The following is an 18,750-nucleotide window of genomic DNA, read 5'->3' as shown; positions in this document are numbered from 1 at the left end:
GGCGGATGACCCGTCTTAGAACAGTAAAAGCAAACGTTTGAAGACAAAGTCATCGGCATTCGCATAACAGGCCACACACTGCTGATGAGACTCAGAAACACAAAACCAGCAAAGAGATTGCTGAAGCTGCTGCTGCTGCTGTAGGTCAATGGTCCAGGAGGGCACGTGGATGAACAGACTCAAATGTGAATTTATTTTTACCCAGTGAAACTGACCAATGTGTACTCTTTGGTTCTTTCGGTAAAGTCACGTAGGTAGAAAAATAAAACAAAATAATACATCACCACGTTTCGATCGCAACACAAGCGGTCGTTTCTGCCCGAGGACGACCTCTTGTTTTGCCATCGAAACGTGATATATTATATTTTTTATTTCGTTTTATTTTTCTACCTACGTGACTTTACCGAAAGAATCAAAGAGTATGGATTCCTGCAGTCACGAAAGCTTCAAATCAAGATTGACCAATGTGTGTTGATGAAAACAAAGACCGTGCAGAGTTTTTCAGTGTCTACATTTCACTAAATAAAAATACTTTATTCAACAAGAACATTCCATCGACACTGCAACGGCATTCCAACAATATTGCACCACATTAACCGCTCCACACAAAGGTGACGCATTATTACTACCATGAAACACAAACTTCCCAGAATGGCAAGCACAAAATTCAACAACAATAATAACATCGTTACTTTAACATATCAGTGTTTATCGATTTGGAAATAGCTTTACCATATTTAAAACAAGAAACATAACATTGTATATTAAAACATTCAATAGACCCGTTCTTAAAATGTAATTTAAATCAACCTCAAAAACTGTATCCATCCAGTGCCCATTCAACGTTTGCCAATAAATAATCTTCGTGCTTCAAGTCCGACTTAAAACGCATTCTGGCGCACAAAAAATATCTCCAAACTGCAAGACTTAAGAGAAAGTAAAATCGGCCACTCTGTAAATACACGATCGTAACTTGCCATCGACTCAACATTCGCCCGACAAAATAATCAATGCATGCTGCGTGGACGTTCTTGAAAGGGAAACGAACACAAACGTATTGGCACATGGCAGGCAAACCACTGAATGTAGGGGAAGAGATTTATAGGCAAAGTTGAACAAAAAACAAACATACATGCCGGCTGGAAAAAAGCCCCCTGAACGTCCACGAAGACAAACAGGGATAGATGCACATTCTGGGCGAGGGTAATTTAAAACCTGCCGACTCTGGCGTGTGGGTGTCGTTGAGCCAGTGTCACGAGGACACGACTTAGTCTCGTTCACCACGTGGGTGAAACCCCAGTTCGTATCGAAACCCCTTCGACTCTGTACTGCGTCTTCAGACGTACTAAAAAGCTATCATCAGCCACGCTCAATCCACTGCTCAATAAAGACCTCCCCAAGCCACCGTCTCTCTCAAACCTGCGATGTATTAATCCCGCCTTGTAAATGCACAAGAGCCGATGGAAGTCGCTCCATCTCCACCATGGACACCCCCTCAAGACACGTTCCATTCCTTGGCTGCCACTCCGTTATCATTCTCGACCGTTGTCCATCGTATCGTACAAATCCAAATGGTATCCTATTGTAGATACGGGACACGTCAACAAGCGGAGACTGTTGGAGCTTCTTCTCACCCCGCCAGCCATGCAGCAGGCGTGGTAAGGGCGGTGTCTCTTTGCTCAGCTCAATTCACCTCTCCAACGTTAAGGCAGACGGGGTCTTGTACGTATATAAAAATAAACATCACTATTTAATAGGTAGTAGGTTTTCGCAGCCATTACTGTTAATAAAAACAGATTTTCGGGTTGGGCCACAATGACTTGGACAAATTCATGTTTGCCAATGTCGGGTGGACGAGGCTTTTAACGACATAAATGTAGCAAGATCATTGTATGGCCCACCCCAAAAAAAATCAATGACTGCATATGTCCACAATGTTTGTAGGTGGAGCTCCCCAGCTATTGGCTCGTCAAGTGATCCGGGAATAGTTAAACAGTGAGGTGTCATTTGGTAAAAAGTAGCAGCGACACAGAGTCAGCATATTGAGAGAGATGTGAGCAGATGGGACAAGGGGGCAGTGGAGAAACATCGCAGCACAAAATGCACGTGTGTACACACGGAGAACAACGTAGTTACAATAATACTGTAAACACGGTAACAACAATGTGCCTCCCTTGTCCATGGGTCTCAGAGCCATGCTAAGGCACCATCAATATTCAGAGGGTAAAAAGTAAGATCTGTCAATCTCACGAGACTGGGGCTGGAGTGTAGTAGCAATAATAATGTCTTAATGCACATGTGCTTCCCCAGCTCCATGGGTTCCTCACCAGTGTGGAGCACAGCACAACCAAATGATTGGTTGGAGAAACTGTGGTGGCTCTCTGGCAGATCCGCTAAAAGCCCCGCTTGTCAAATCTGAGATGCAACTACCGTGGAACAGACTTGGCGGGAACCGTTGACAACCACGCGGTGGGAGGGGGGTGGGAGGAAAACACCGCCACGGACGAATAAACACATTTACAGCAAGAATTGTTAAAAAACACATTCGAAAACGCGAACGGCACCCACGGTATAGGTGTACGGACAGGGTGGCGGCAGCACGTGCCGTGTCTGCCACATTATCAGGACGTCGTGTACGAAATTCTCACAGCAGGCGTAGCTGCTGCACAACGTAATCATTGCGTACACCTTCGTGTTTAAAAGCAGCAATAAAACCAAATTATCACGCAGTTTCTCAACAACATGCGGCGGGTTCACGGAGGAAAGGGAGAGATGAAGTGAACGGCAAAAACGTTCTCCGGTCTGTGACGTTGCGGACCACCAGGGAAGCTCCCACGTACTCACGTGACGTCATCCCCCACGAGCACTGGGAATTACTCCAGTCCATGACATTGTCAGCCTCACGATGTTTTTAGAACTGTATATCTTCCCTGGAGATACGTAGCGAGGACCTCGGACCTCACGTGCACCGACAGGTTAGTGGAGAATGCCCCAGATTTGCCGATGCGATGGACGACATTTGTGAAAACATACGGTTCTCGTGATATGTAAACACTGCTTGAGGATCGGTCGGTAAAATCTAACCAAGCACGCTTGTTATCCACTCATTCTCTCGTGTGTGACGCCACAACCACCACCATTTAAAGAGGGGCACTCTTCACGTGCTAGAAAATGTTCTGGTCATCAAACGAGGTGGTCTCAGACTTGCAGGTCTGCTGATAGTGCCGATTCAGATTGCGTGCGAGAGAGTTCCTGTAGAGGGACGCCCGCTCTCCTTCCTTCCACACGATAATCAGCTGATCCGTCGAGCAGCTCGCCAAGCCGTGCTTCTCAAAGTCGAGCAGCATCTGCCGGCGGGAGGTGACCAGAAACAGACGGCCTCGTCAAACGAGCGGCGCGCCACGCGCAAGCAAAGCGCAGCGGCGGACAGCGGTGCCACAGCGGCACCGAAACCGGAGCCTAGCCAAATGTGCAGCCTGCGGGCACGACGTGCGTCGCACTGCAATATCCGTGCTGCAGAGGTCGCAACCGGGTACCCGATACCCGTAACCTACCTGATATCCGGCTACCCGTACCCAGCCGGGTACGGGTACGGTTAGCCGTTTGTGACCCTGGTGCGGCCGGGTACGTGTAGGCCGTGAGTCACTGGTGAGTAACCGTTTGTCACTCATTTCCCAACGTCTTGTCTCTTCTCACAATTCAAGTTCCTAGAATCAACCCACCCGCGCCTGCAACATGGCTTCATGCCAGAGGTCGCAATCGGGTACCCGTACCCGTACCCTACCTGATACCCGGCCGGGTACGGGTAGCCGGGTATCGGGTAGGGTACGGGTACCCGCTTGCGACCCTGGTACGGCCGGGTACGGGTAAGGAATCAAAACCCGTTTGCGACCTCTGCCGTGCTGACGAATCCCCAGAGCGCAGCGCCGCCCCCCGGCTTTCGTTTCCAAGTGTTGAGGCTCGGCAAACTGGCGCCCCTCTCCTGCCGCGGTCTACAGAGTCGGTCGGTGCTGCTGGAGACACGAGAGAGGGCGCATAGCCCCCACCGCCTGCGTCTCCACCTGCCTACTCCGCCGTGGGTTTTCAAGTCGACCCAACTCTGCTTGTGGGTTCTCCAAGTCCACCCGGCTGTGCATCTCGTCCCTCTCGACTGTTAAACCCTCACGCGGATATCGGTGCTCTACACTCTGAACGTTACGATTCCGTGCCTGGCGGGTTTTTTGTTTTATGAGGCTCAGACTGCAGCTTCAGTACAATGAAAATTCTGCAAATACTTTCAACTTCATAGAACTTCACCCAAATTGAATGGAGAGAATGTGTAATGCTGAAGGTCAAGGTCAAACATTGATCCTATTGCACTTATACAATGCTCCCCAGGAGAAACAAAATATGGAACATTGCTATAAAGTGGACAAACAAGTTGTTCGTTACAAAAGCAAAACACACTTTCAATGGTTGATGTGTGAAAATTATGTTTTGTAGGTGCAGTTACCATTTTTAAAACACTTAATTTGTGGGTTATTTTACATCTGGGGTCCAATTCACATGCTTGCAAGTATTTACGTTCTTCCAGTTTTTCACGTGTGAACCTCACCACATGCGTCTACCCTGTGAAGCCACCACACGACAGCCAACGCTAGCACAGAACAAACAATCAATGGTACTTGGCAGATACCACGCAGCCAATAAGCACGCTGCGGCAACACCCCGCAGGAATTACCGAGCGGCAAACCGGAATCGAACCAACGGGCTAAGATCGTCACAAAAATCTGGCTAAATATCACACGGCAATTTTCTACGAACCAGTGGTGTGAACGCACAACCCGTATGGGGGAGGGAGGAGGGGCCGACTTATTGATTGAAGAGGGTAAAGGGGCCCCCACAGAGGCAGAAGAAGAGAAACAGGTGCAAGGGGCAGCGGAAATGGAGAGTGACAGTTGGCGTCATCAAGGCGAGGAGATGGAGCCCGCATGGGAAATGGATAGGGAGTGTGTGTGGAGGGGGGGCTGTGAATTCGGAGGGAAGTTGCTGATGAAGATGGCAAGACAGAAGTTCTCAACCTGTGGGGTAAAAAAGGGGGCACAGGCTGTGGCATGGACATGGTGCAGGATAAATTTGGAATGAGTGGGGAGCTGGTACCACATTTTGGTGACAAAACAAATACTGTACACAACGAGATTTTATTTTTAAGTGTCATGAGTGGGGCTAGGGTGGGGGGCAGGGCAGGTGGACCAGTTGTATTATATATTTGGGGGGGGATATGGGTAAGAATGGGATCGGTCAAGTGCGTGGGAGAGAGAAAGGAAAAGGTGGGAAGAAAAATGGAAATGATCTTTTCTTAAAAAAAAACAATGTCACTGGTATTGGCCAACATCCAAATGCTGAAAAATGACCTCCAAATTATTCAATTGTGATTACACACAGCAGCATCGCCCCCTACTGCGGAAAACTTGGCGGGACCCTTCTAAAAAAGAGTTGACTCAGTGAGGCTTTCTTGCGTAAACATACGTAGCAGCAGTAATATTAATTGTTAATCCACAAGCAGTTATATATTGAATGGAAATGGCACGTGTCAGGCTGCATGGAGGGTGTCCCTCTCTCACCTGCAGGGCGCCAGAGTGGCCGATGAGGTCTCCAACAAGCCCCAGCGACCACCGCTCAGATGCCGTCCTCCTGCGCGGAACTGGTTCCACATGGACCAGGCAGCGAAGAAAACAGGGAGAGGAGGCAGCTCGTGAAGGCCACGTGCAATGCAGAACATGCCAGCACCGGAAATGCCATTTCCTTTTAATTTTACCAACGACCGGTTATATAATACAGGGCGCTTAAAAAATGTTTTAATGTACCTCCAGAGGCCGGAGGCACATTTCTTGTGGTATTGTTGCAAATTCTCAGAAGTGTTAACATTTTTTTTAAGCACCCTGTATACACAACAACTGCTCGCATCCATACATTATTAATAATTCGTGCCGACAAAAATGTATCATTGCGTGAATGAGAATCTGCGGATCCATTCGTGAATGCGGATAACGGGAAGAGCAGCTCGGAGGAAGTTGGCCGTGTTTACGGGTTGAGCACTGGGTTGGCGTGTGTGAGACGGGCACCGACGGCACCGACAGCATCACCCACGTTGCGTCGCAGCCGGCGAGTGGAGCTTCCATATGCGTGTGGTGCCGTCTTCAGAGCAACTCACCAGCAGGCCACTACAGGAACAGCCACACGACCGCAAGCAAGCAATCATCCCCCTCCGTGCAGCCTCCACAAAACTGTAGGGGCAAGTGCTGTTTGAGAACGAATCTGTCCCGTGCCATCCATACTTACTTCCGATATTAGGAAGCCAATGGAGCTATGCCCTTATAAATCTAGATTGAAAACTAATTTATTCAGAATCGTTTCTTTTATATTGTTTGTTGTCCTTTCCCTGCACCTCCGATTAGCACGGTTGGCTACGTACAGTGCGAAAGAAGTTCAACTTACATACACACACACTGCGTTCAACCACCACTCCGCAGGTCACAACACTTCTCTTTCTGCATCTTCCTTGTCACTGCTCCACTTTGGAATTCCCTCCCATCATCGCTTTTCCGAAAGCCCTTATAATCTTATACTCTTTGATTTTTTCGGTAAAGTCAAGTAGGTAAAAAATTAAAAAAAATTTAATTAAATCACGACGTTTTGGAAGCAACACAAGCAGCCTCCGTCAGCATTTACCTACGTGACTTTACCGAAAAAAACAAAGAGTACGAATCCTTGCAGTCACGAAAACTTCAAATCCCTTATAATATTGCTCACTTTCAAGCACTGTAACAACTTTTGACAGCGCTGTTTATTTCTGGCCGTATGATTTCTTGGACCTTCGGGGCCTGTGCTCAGCACATGGCATTTTATCCCCAATGTTTGAACGAGCAAGCGATGTTATAGAACCGTCTCAATCAACATGAAGATACAAAACGCGATTTAAATGTCCCAGCAGACGATGCTCGTCAAGACCACGACCGCCATCGGAGAGCGGTGTGTGGGCACCCCCGCAGCGCGTTTGTACCTCTTCTGCAGCTTGACGACTTGCAGCACCTGCGAGTTGTGAGCATTCCTTTGGCAGGCGACCAGTCTTTGCGACGTCAGATCGTACACGCAGATTCCCGACCCAACTGCCGCGAACACACACTACCGGCCGAGACGCAGAGCAAAACGTGAGGCACAGTTGGAACGCTGCTACGGCGGCCGTCATGCCTCACCACTGCATTAATTTTCTCCGAAGCTGTCCATAGCATCACCTTTCTCTTCCGATTAATTGTTTTGGCACACTTGTTAACACCCTAGACATTTTGCTCTGTGAACTCCGTTAATGTTCGTATAAACGGTAATTACGGAGTGTCAATAAACAGCTGCTGGATGAGATATTTATGAAGATGCAAGGTACCTATATCTTTTTTTTATTTCAACTCAATTCCATAAATGTGAAGGAGTCCTGTGAAAAATATACAATGTTAAAGCCTCATGACGTCATCGTACTATACACCAAATTTTCTACTATTTTGGGATGGTGCCGTGCGTGGGGTTACTCCAACCTGTTCAAAACATAACGTAGCGAGGCTCCAAATAACTACTCTTTGGTTCTTTCGGTAAAGTCACGTATAAAGATAAAATAATAAATTAAATACTAGCATACGACGTATTAGTATTTAATTTTTTAATTTATTATTTTATCTTTATACGTGACTTTACCGAAAGAACCAAAGAGTAATTCCTGCAGTCACGAAAGCTCCAAATTAAACTCCAAATAACTCTCTGGAATTTCTCTGGCGGAAGGGCCTTGCGCGCCAGCACTTTCATCTCGCGGCTTTTCCTAGGCATCACGGCCGACTGCGTACGGTGCGAGAGAAGGGCAACATACCTGCGAGTCGGTTGATAGGTGGGCGATGCTGCACGGGTAGGCTTGGGAGCAGTGCGACTTCTGGAGCTGCGGGCTGATGGGTGCGTGCAGCGCCACCTTGCGATGCTCCGCCAGGTTGCCAGAGTTCCACAGGATGAGCTCGCCGTCCAGGGAGCCGCTCGCAAACAAGCCGCCTGCACGCACAACGCCGCCTCAATGTCACAACTCTCACCGCCATCACAGCCCTTTCGGTGTGGGCCAGTGGCCACTTGAATAAAGTGTCTTAACGGTATTTTCCTTTAGTTTTAGATGTTAATTAGTGTGAAGGGAGGGTAAATTTCACCTTTTTCAAACTGTATGCAACTGCCTACAGGACTTATGTTTAATAATGGTGACGGCTTTTCAACGTTGTCGTCTAACTTGCACAATACTCGCCGTTTTGCTGGTTGTATTTAGCTATATTTTAATTAATGACGTTTGTCTATTCAAAATAATGTGTATATCCATTCCTCAATTTTGATGATTGTGTTTTCCTAGCCTATACCAAGGAGCCAGGACTTGACATCAAAGGTTCACCGATTTTGTTTCCGCTCAAGCAATGTGCATCTTGTATATATGTGTGTATGTTGAACTTCTTTCGCACCATACGTAGCCAACCGTGCTAATCGGAGGTGATGGGGAAGGACAACAAACTAAAAAAACATTTCGAAAGAAATTAGTTTTCAATCTAGATTTAAAAGTGCATAACTCATCTTGCAAAAAGTAAAGCCGGTCTCAACTCTCACTTCAGAAGCAGCATGCGTTGAACTAGAGGCCAACTGGCCCGGTGGCGAGCGAGTATGCCAACCGGTACGTTACCCATCGTGCTACCCTGCAAGATAGATATCACGACGAACGAGAACTATACATCAGGCTCCTGATGCCCTCCGCACCAGACGTAAAAAAAAACAGCCTCTTCTCGTTAAATTATCTTGAGGCTCATGTCGCCCGACGCTTTTTTGAAGACGCAGTCAACATTTAGACACTTTGCGAATCCAAACTGCACTGCGAGTTGCTGTTGTTCTACGGTGCAAACGTCAGGTGGGTGTCCATTGAAGACAAAGACAAAGCCGAGTGGCGACTGGGCAGCCGGTCGCCTCTCGATTGCTCACCCTGCAGGCTCAGCAGGCTGTGAACGTGTTCCGCGTGGACCGTCAGTGCCTTCAGCTGCTGGAGTTGCCTCTGGTGGGGGGCTTCCTTGCCGTACTCCAGGCCGTACAGAACTGCGAGGGGCAAAGAACGGCAGCCAACCGCAGCACTTTAAGTCCGTGCTTGTGTTCATGACGATCTCACACGCGCACACGTATACGTATCCCGTAATGCAGCAGTCAATTCAAGTGGCCAACGCAAATGTGCTGTCGTAATTCTACCTTAAGCAAGACCCCAAGTTCAACGTCCAATTACCTACCATTATGATACGCAGAATGCCTGATCTGTTTACTTTCCACACAAGGCCCGAATGCCTATGTACAGTCAGATAGGTGGGGACCTGGATTAGAGAATCCAGTTTGTCGTAAACGCTAGATTAGATCGCAAAAGGAACCTTCGTACTCTAATGCTCAGTGGTGCACACTCAGAACTTTGACATGAACAACACTTTAGTTAATTTAGCCAATCGAGTACACTTACCGCTTTTTTTCCCTTTAATGCGTTTGTAGGCCTGCACTGGATGTGCTGAGCTTTGCAGCTCCCTTTAACTGAATGTTGTTTTTTATGTATTTAGAAAATTAAAGACACTTTCTTCCCAGAATGCTGTGCAAATTGGAGATGACACTGGTCCCTTGTTGGTGAACGAGGTATAAACCGACAGCTTTGGTTGTTTCCCTTAATACGGCAGCTCAGTTGACAGGCAAAAACTTGCAATGTAAACTTTTGTTCAACATTAAAATGACACAAACCAAAATCAAATAATAATTTAAATATGCCATCACCTGCAAAAATAAAGTGACAGCAGCCGGCCAACATGAGAGTGAGTTCACACCGACCAAAAGTCACGCGCTAGCGCCTTAGCCACCGACATGCAAAGCCAAAGATCCTCATGCAGCCTACCAAGGATAGGCTGTTGGGGCAAGTGCTGTTAGCGAGCACCTATGAAGACCGGCACGGCACAGGACGTGGTGGGTGGTGTTGCGAGCACCATCCTCGGTCGCCTTCGTGCTGAAGCGTGTGTTACCTGCCGTATGACCAGGGACGTTACCTGTGGATTATCTAATAAAAAGACCTTTGCTGAACACGGCGTGAGCTGAATCCTTCCCTCCAGTGGTGATGTTTACACAATGTACAAGATACTCATTTAAGGCGGAGTGAATCTAGGGGAAGCTCAGGACTGGTACGGATAATCATCACTGATGTCGTGGCCGCAAATCGGGTTTGTAGTGCAGTGTGCTAACCATGTCACCACTCCCCACCATTTATACTCGCACAAAAACAAGTATCTCCCGTATAGCCTTAACAGACTTCTGGGGCAGGTGCTGTTCGCGAGCACCTATGAAGGCCGGCATGGCACACGAGGGGGTGGGCGGCTAGCACCTGCCCGACCACCTTTGTCTTCCTAGTAGAAATGTTTTACACCACCAGGTACTCAATTGAGGCCAAGTCAACCTAGAGGAGGCCACAGGACCGGTTCAGATAATTCTCACCAGTATTTCCCATGAGCGGGAATCGAAGTTGGGTCGCCGAGTTTGATTATCACCTCCAATTAGCACGGTTGGCTACGTACGGTGAAAAACTAGTTCAACATACATACGTACGTAGCACAGCACGAACCGCGGCTCTACCACCCGCCACATGTACTCATACGCGCACTGCTTCATCGACACCCACCACGCACTGCCGTACACCATCGTTAGCGCTGCTGCAGCCATGGGGGAATCCACGTAGCCATAGGCATTCGGCAAAGGTGACAGAGTGGCCTGAATGTGTCGCCTCAAATTCAAGCTGTAAGAGAGCAGAGCTCCGAGCACTCACCTAAACATTTGCCCATTGCAGCCGCGATCAGGGAGTCTTTTATGCGAATCAGCGAAGACACCTCTGTCAAAAGCATCGCAGCATCCGTCATGAATTCGCAGGCATGTTATGCATTGTACACAACGCACAATGTAGTTCTCGTGTTTAATAGCCATACCATAAATCTCGTGTTTTCAAACTTACTGGAATATTCACACCTCTAGGTACAAAAACGGATGAACATACGCCATTGTGTGCATAATTTAAGACAAATGCCAATTTAAGCAATGTAAAATTTCCCTTCGTTTTTGACCTATGAAATCAAAATCAGGTAGAACCGACAATATGAATTGATGGCAAAGAGAGAGTTAAGTCAAACGGGCTCAACCAATGGGGTGGTTTTCATCTGTAATGGTGGCTCAGAGACAGTGATGAAAATTCCACATTCCCACGGTAGGGGCCAGTCCCAGTAGATGTTCTTAATCCATTCGGCAGACTGAATGGCACGTAGATTGGACCCCGTGCACATCCAAATGCCACACACCGGATTATAAGATGCACCGCACCCTCCCCAAACTTTCGCTATACAATTGAAAAAAAAAGTGCGCGTTATAAATCCGGAGAATACATTTTCCTTGTAAGACATTTGAGAATACGAAGCTCTGTGGAGCTTGTGGAGTAAGCGTGACGCACCTTCTTGACGGTGGGTGGCCACTTTTGAGAGCAGGTTCCCATCCTGGCTCCACAGCAGCAGGTACTTCCCGCCAGCCAGCCAGAGAGCCTCTTCTCTCAGCACCAGCAGACACTGGCAACACAAATCACAAATACAGAAAAAACTTTTGCCCAACGCGGCTTTTGTCGAACGCATGCATCAGCTACACACGGTTTTCCTAACGAGGTCTGTTTTCCACAACACGGGGGTGATGTTTCGGCTCTACGCGGGGTTTGACACTGCTAAGATTCTGCATCGAAAAGTAGTGTGCCGTGGGGGAGTGCTGCATCCGTTGGAAGGTGTGACTGAATCCACTGAGAAGAATTTATTTGCCACATACGTTTTTGTGTGTTTTTTCGTGTGATAATGTAACACACTCAACACGCACAACGCACATGTTTACACGTTGCCGCGTGCATGTAGTCGTCAGCTCGTTGAGGACGTTAGGCAGATGGACGCCTATATTGCGAATTATTAACATTCAATTGAAAGTGTTAAGGGCAAGCATTGGGCTGTGAATTTACTGTCAGGGGAAAGCATTTGGCACGAGTGCCGCAGTGCTGGAAGCATCTCTGGGTAGAAAAATTGTGCAGTTTATCACTCAAGTTAATCGATGCAACGGACCACTGGACTGTGGAAGGAGCGTGAGGAATCAGGTTTGGTGAAAAACTGGGTTGGACAATGATTGTACGCACAGGGAAACACATTGCCAGCTGTAAATAGGCACTTACCTTGACCGAGATGAGAGATCCTTCGGAGTTGGAGATAATCTTTAGAGGCTGTCCCGTGTTGATATCCCACATCTATCACAGCTGGTTAAGGACACAACTTGTGACCATCATCGTCACAATGAAGCACATTTCTCGACGTCCGCCATGAATCACGTGAAATGCAGCTCATCTGGTTAGACCTAATAAAGCTAGACAGGACATATTATTGGTTCTTTCGGTAAAGTCACGTAGAAGGGAAATAATCAAGAACCAAGAATATGAATCCCTACAGTCACGAAATCTTTAAATAGAAATCTAGACAGCACAATTACAATTATACAATTTTACTCAGGAAAGTCTCACTGAGCCTCAATACTCTTTTCAGAAGGGTCCTTTTCGGTTTCTCAGCGGACAAACATGATACGTGTTTTCACGATTGATAAATCTGCGGGTATTTTTTTTCAAACTTGGCCAATATGGACCACGACGCTGGTACGCATCCAAGCCTGCGACGTGCTCGGATGAGTGACCACCATGCGCATAAAACGGGAATCGTAGACATTACGGGCAGTGCAACAAAATCCATTATTCTACAATGCCCCCCCCCATCTTCACCAGCCCGCACTGACCAGCATTGTCAAGTACTGTATGGTAAAATATCCCTTACAGCCCCCGCACGACATTGGGAGGCTCTCAAACAGCAGTGTGCGCGTACATAACGCAAGAGAGCTGCACGATGGGACAGAGGTTAATCAAAGCCTGACCAGGCCTGAGATGTGTTCTACATTCACATCAGGGGGCCAATAAACATAGGCCAAGCAAAATGTGTCTGCGCAAATGTTCAAATTTCGAAAATAAGCCATCTCAGATTGAAAACATTGGATGAAAATGGTTTTAAAATATACGATAAAAAGTCCCAACAAATATTGTTATATTCAGGCTTTTCAGGTCTTGCTTGGGATATTTGGGTCTTCGAATATTTTTGCATACGGGATGAAACAAAGTTCCCAGAGAAACCTCAGTCATCTCCGCACAATAATACAGCTCCGCATGGTCCACCAACCCTCCATCCAAGTCACTGCCTTACAAGTACGATACGGACATCTGGCTGTGTCAACTCTCGGCGTTCGCCGCACGGCACAGGATACGATGATGGTTTTGTCGGAGGAAGCAGTGAGGAGCACCGTCGACTGAAGCTTGTGGATTTCCGGGTCACCTACAGCGGTCGACAGCACAGTCATGGCGGTGATGGGACGCGAGTGGCCCTGACACACGTGCATCTTCTCCCCGCTCTGTGAACAATGCCAAAACACAAAGATCCCCCATATAGCCTTAACAGACTGTTGGAGCAAGTGCTGTTAGCGAGCACCTGTGAAGGCCGGCCTTTGTCTCCCCAGTGGCGATGTTCACACACCACACCAGGTACTCATTTGAGGCCTAGTCACGCTAGGGGAGGCCCAGGAGTGGTTCGGATAATCGTTACTGGTGTTGGCCATTAGCAGGAATCGAACTTGGGTTGTCGGGTTCGTAGAGCAGCGCGCAAACCGGTACACTACCGCTGCCAAACAAAATCACCATGAGCACACAACGTCTGATGGGGCTGGTCAGGGTTACACAAGCAAAAGTGTCTGCTGACTAAAGATGGGCGATCTCAACGATCTTGCTAGTTTACGACTCCGCGCGATGGTCCCAGGCTCACGGGGGGAAGAGGGCTCGATGAGAGGACCGTGGCCCAGGGCCGTTGCTGGCCCTGAGTCTGTGTGTGTGTAACTGTGGAGCTGTGTGTGTGTGACTGTGAACCTGTGACTATGAACCTGTGTGTGTGTGACCGTGACCCTTTTAGTGACCGTAACCTTGTGTGCATGACCGTGAGCCTCGTTATACACACACACGCATACGGCTTAATTTCACACTGGCTTCATTATGGGTGATCTTAAAGAAGCAGGTAAGCCCTTTTAACTGCTGCACCTATTACCCGTTTGGGGCCAGGGGTTTAGTCAGATGGGGCGGGGCAACATGACGAGAGTAATTTATAAAGTTTAAATATTTAGGCCGAACGAACCCCGTGGCGAGCGGTCCTCGGCTAGATCACCAGCAGGGAGCGCGACGCCTTTCGTGGGGACCAATGGTGAGACAAGGACCTCATCCCACCGGTAAAAACATCGTGGAAAGCCTCACGGTCCGAGCTGGGACCTGCCCACAGACTTAATCGTTACTCACCTTCACGTTCCATATGATGACCCTGCAGTCATCACCCGCCGAGGCAAACCTGTGGAAGTCGTAGAGGATGTAATCATCCCACAATAGCCAACTGGATAACGCATGCCGACACAATCTGACATGCTCCAACTCAAAACAAAACTCAACACCAATATCTAGAGATGCGTGAAGCTCTCTGCGCCATAACGACACCAACTCCGGATTCCAGACCATAGATGAGCACCAGAGGCACGTTTGAAATTTGTAAAGAAAATAAAAAAAAACAGAAACAGTCAAGGGGTTCTACTTTGTGTCATCATTTACAAGGCACACTCATACATTACACCCTCAATAGTGTTATTTGTTGCAGGCCACTTGTTGTTTCGGTTCTTTGGACCTGTGCTCAGCAAAAGTGATTACAATCAACAATACGATAAGCGGTTTCAGAAAATGAAAAATTCTTTTATTTCCATTTTAGTAATTCCTTCACCAAACCTCTTCCAAGACATCCGATTAGCACGGTTCACGACGTACGGTGCGAAATAAGTTCAACATACATCCATGGAAAAGTATACCAAATACCCTCTAGAAGGGCTCTAGTGGAGGCCCATCTTTTAGCAGCGGCGTGAACAAGAAATTACAACGCTGCACCTTGACCTTCAACCAAGTGGCCGAGAGGGATTCGTGTGACACAACACGCTGCCGCCGCGACCCTCACCAGGGTCAAGTGGACTGAGAAACGAACAAACGAACGAACAATTGCTGCGCGTGCGAGCCATGACGGACTGTGAAGGGGAGGCAGGCGTGCTGTGCAGACCACCGGCACGATTTCACTTTCTTCCTACCTGTCGTCATCCAAGCGAACCAAGAGACGCACGATGTCTGTGTGTCCGGCCAGAACCTGGAGCTCAGTAAATGGATTCGATGGCTGCTCATCACCAATCTCCGGTACCTGTGAACGCAGTACAACAATTTGCCACAAAAATACATCGCGCACCCAATACATTGCTCCAAATGACATTCACTTGAACAGTGATTTTTTTCAAGAATACCTACAGCTCTGAAGGACCGAGTAGTGAGAGTTCACCGAGACAATCTTACCTTCTCAATCTATATTCTAGAAGCTTAGCATAAGACAAATTTTCAAAATATCCACAACAATAGCAATGCGTCCTATAGAATGTGCATGCAATAAACCCTCCAAAATATTGACGCACACAGCATGTATGTTGAACTTCTTTCGCACCGTACGTAGACAATCGTGCTTATCGTCACTAGTAGCCTCATTAATACAATTTTACTCTCAATTGCGTCTCATTTTGTGACGTGTAAGGGTTAACGTATTTGTCATTGCCCAATGTCCTGCCCTTTCCATCTCTTCCCCCCTCCACCCCAACAACATCGTTGTCACTAAAACAGGCCGAGTTTGCGCGATAGCAACTTCCACGCAAAAAAAAAGACCTGGGACTAGCGATGGCCCTGTAGCTGAATGTGACCCTGCTTTAATTATTATTATTAAATATACGGCATTAACTTTAGTTGGGCATATGAACCACATTTCACCCATGGCTAGCGGATAGTGGTTTGTGGCCATGCCGGTGAATGCGGGTTGCGGATGCTTCTTCTGAAATCGCCGCAGGCCACCCGCGGCCCCCATTCCGGGATGTGACACGGGTGTGCGGTGAAGCGTCCGCACCTCTTTGCTCTCCACCGCATCCCTCTTCCCCACCAGCCAGCTCCACATCCTCCTGACACGGCCACACGACAGCAACAATGAGCAGGTAATATGCTAACTAGGTCATCCCATCTTCTTGGTTCTTTCGGTGAAGTCACGTAGAAGGGAAATAATAAAATAATAAAAATAAAACATTATAAAATACAATTCTCACGACGTTTCGGCCACAACGCAAGCAGCCGTCCTCAGGTGAAGATAAAATACAATTCTCACAACGTTTCGGCCACAACGCAAGCAGCCGTCCTCAGGTGAAGATAAAATACAATTCTCACGACGTTTCGGCCACAACGCAAGCAGCCATCCTCAGGTGAAGACGGCTGCTTGCGTTGTGGCCGAAACATCGTGACAATTGTATTTTATGATGTTTTATTTTTTTTATTTTAATATTTCCCTTCTACGTGACTTTACCGAAAGAACCAAGAAGATGAATCCCTGCAGTCACGAAAGCTTTACATCGAAATTTAGGTCATCCCAGTTTTACACGTAGGCTTTCACGACCAATATCATCCATAATAGCGTTTTTTTTGGGTTAGGAAGGCCAACATCAATGGGCTCGCATAATGCGCTTGCATAATGTACGTTGACTCAAGAGTGCAGAAGCGTGGTCACCACATCTACGCCTCTATATATGGAACGAAACAAGTGGACTTCTTCACAAATCTGGCTGTCGCCTGATGAAGCTAGTTGTAATTACTGGCGAAACGTCGTACTCCGATTGTAAATGTTGTGGATTTGCTCTCCAACACACCGGTGGTGCTGTACTAGTGACCAATTGCCACGTTCTGTTTACGTGACAACCCTTACTAGTTGGCTGTGTCGGGTGGTGGTGGGTTTAACGACACGTTTAGATATTTAAGTGATCTAACCCAAAAAAAACTCTTATAGGTCACCCCATAAGACAAAGACCCCCACTCCCCGTATAGCCTTTAACAGACTGTAGGGATAAGTGCTGTTAGCGAGCAGCACCTATGAAGGCCGGAACGGCACACGAGGGGGTGGGTGGCCAGCACCACGCCCGACCGCCTTTGTCTCCCCAATGTCGATGTTTTACACACCGCACCAGGTACTCATTCGAGGCTGAGTCGACCCACACACACACACGCCATCCGCATCATAACACACCGTGAGGGCAGAATGGATTGGATAATAAAACCCTGTGTTTACAGTCTCATCTGGGTCAAAACCACCCGCGGTGTGTGATGTTATAACGAGGCGTTTTTATTTTTACACGCTTTTATTTAATTCACTCTGTTGTTGTATCCTTAAATCTTGTAACTCAACTTGAAACATCTTAAAGTGACTATGTGACTAAGTGCAAACAGAAAATCCAGGAAAAGACAGCAAAATATTCCACAAAAAGCACCAACGCTGTGCAAAAATCCCAGTGGGATGCAAATCAAACAACAACAACCACAAGACAACTTAGATTAACGCCATCAGTCTAACTCCGTACTACAACAAACAAACATGGCCAAACCATGTCGGGTGGTGGAGGGTTACGACACATTTATAAATAACGCGATCTAACCCAAAAACCTTTGTTATGACTAATATTGGTCGCGAAACCCGACGTGTTAAACCAACTTATAAAGTGGTAAAGTCACGTAGGTAAAAATACAAAAATAGAAATAAAATTATAAATCACGACGTTTCGGAGGCAACACAAGCTTCCTTCATCAGGTGTAAAAAGGCACAGCTAAATAACTGTAGTTATTTTAGTTATTCTTGTTATTTTAGTTATTGTAGTTACTTTAGTTATTGTAGTTATTTTACTGTGCCTTTTCACACCTGATGAAGGAAGCTTGTGTTGCCTCCGAAACGTCGTGATTTATTATTTTATTTCTACTATTATTATTATTTCTATTATTTTATTTTTACCTACCTGACTTTACCGAAAAACCCTAATAGTATGACTCCTTGCAGTCACGAAAGCTTCAAATCTAGAATTAACGTAACAGTGGTTGACGATACGGTCAAACAGGTCGCGTTACATGGCCCCCCAGTCGAGCCGTCTTTTCCCCCTCCTCCCGTAAGCAGTTGTATCCCTAAACTCTCAAGACGACCGACTGCCTTCATCATCCAGCAGTAGACAAACCCCCACGGCCCGTGTTGATGAGAGTGCCTGCGGCTCTGCGCGCCCACGTGTCATCGTGGGCTTCATGGGCCGATCGCACACAACACACACACAAAGGGGTGGTTTGGTCAGAACCACACCCGGCCGCCTTTGTCTCCCCAGTGCTGGTGGATTACTACACAACCGCAACAAAAAATGGTATCTCGTTTCAGCAGCGGGCACACACACACACACCTGAGGCTCGCTCTGCGAGGTGCAGCAGCAGCAGAAGAAGTCGCAATGAGCTCTGTGGACAGCGCCGGCAATGACCACGACCGACTTACAATGAACAACAACAGCGGCCGGGCAGCCGCTACTGTCCGCACTGTAAACACGTGAGCCCTGTGACGTCACCACGACGCGCGGCTCCCCCTCTCCCCCACCCCCTAATCCCCCTCACCCTCCCCTCACCCCCCTCTGCCC

General features: G+C 47.5%; 1 protein-coding gene across 1 annotated transcript; it reads right to left on the bottom strand.

The window, feature by feature from the left end:
* Positions 1-501: 501 nt before the first annotated feature.
* WDR41 (WD repeat domain 41) lies at positions 502-18,659 on the bottom strand. Its single transcript, XM_078879214.1, has 14 exons — positions 18,523-18,659; positions 16,176-16,227; positions 15,325-15,431; positions 14,501-14,549; positions 13,429-13,572; positions 12,302-12,373; positions 11,552-11,663; positions 10,880-10,942; positions 9,025-9,135; positions 7,895-8,067; positions 7,043-7,164; positions 6,130-6,203; positions 5,604-5,683; positions 502-3,347 (listed from the first exon to the last, which is right to left on the bottom strand). The coding sequence occupies exons 2-14, from the start codon at positions 16,221-16,223 to the stop codon at positions 3,165-3,167; spliced, it is 1,338 nt and encodes a 445-aa protein (XP_078735340.1). The 5' UTR covers positions 16,224-16,227; positions 18,523-18,659; the 3' UTR covers positions 502-3,164.
* Positions 18,660-18,750: the final 91 nt, after the last annotated feature.

The sequence above is a fragment of the Lampetra fluviatilis genome, chromosome 53, assembly GCF_964198595.1.
Source record: "Lampetra fluviatilis chromosome 53, kcLamFluv1.1, whole genome shotgun sequence".
Classification (NCBI taxonomy): Eukaryota; Metazoa; Chordata; class Hyperoartia; order Petromyzontiformes; family Petromyzontidae; genus Lampetra; species Lampetra fluviatilis.
This window is presented reverse-complemented; position numbering and strand designations above follow the sequence as displayed.

Coding starts and splice junctions, on each gene's coding strand:
- WDR41 (XM_078879214.1), bottom strand. CDS start 16,223: ATGTGGAGCTGGCTGGTGGGGAAGAGGGATGCGGTGGAGAGCAAAGAG. Junction 14,550..15,324: donor GTTCGCTTGGATGACGACAG/GTAGGAAGAAAG, acceptor CGACTTCCACAG/GTTTGCCTCGGCGGGTGATG. Junction 7,165..7,894: donor ACCTATCAACCGACTCGCAG/GTATGTTGCCCT, acceptor CTCGGCCGGTAG/TGTGTGTTCGCGGCAGTTGG.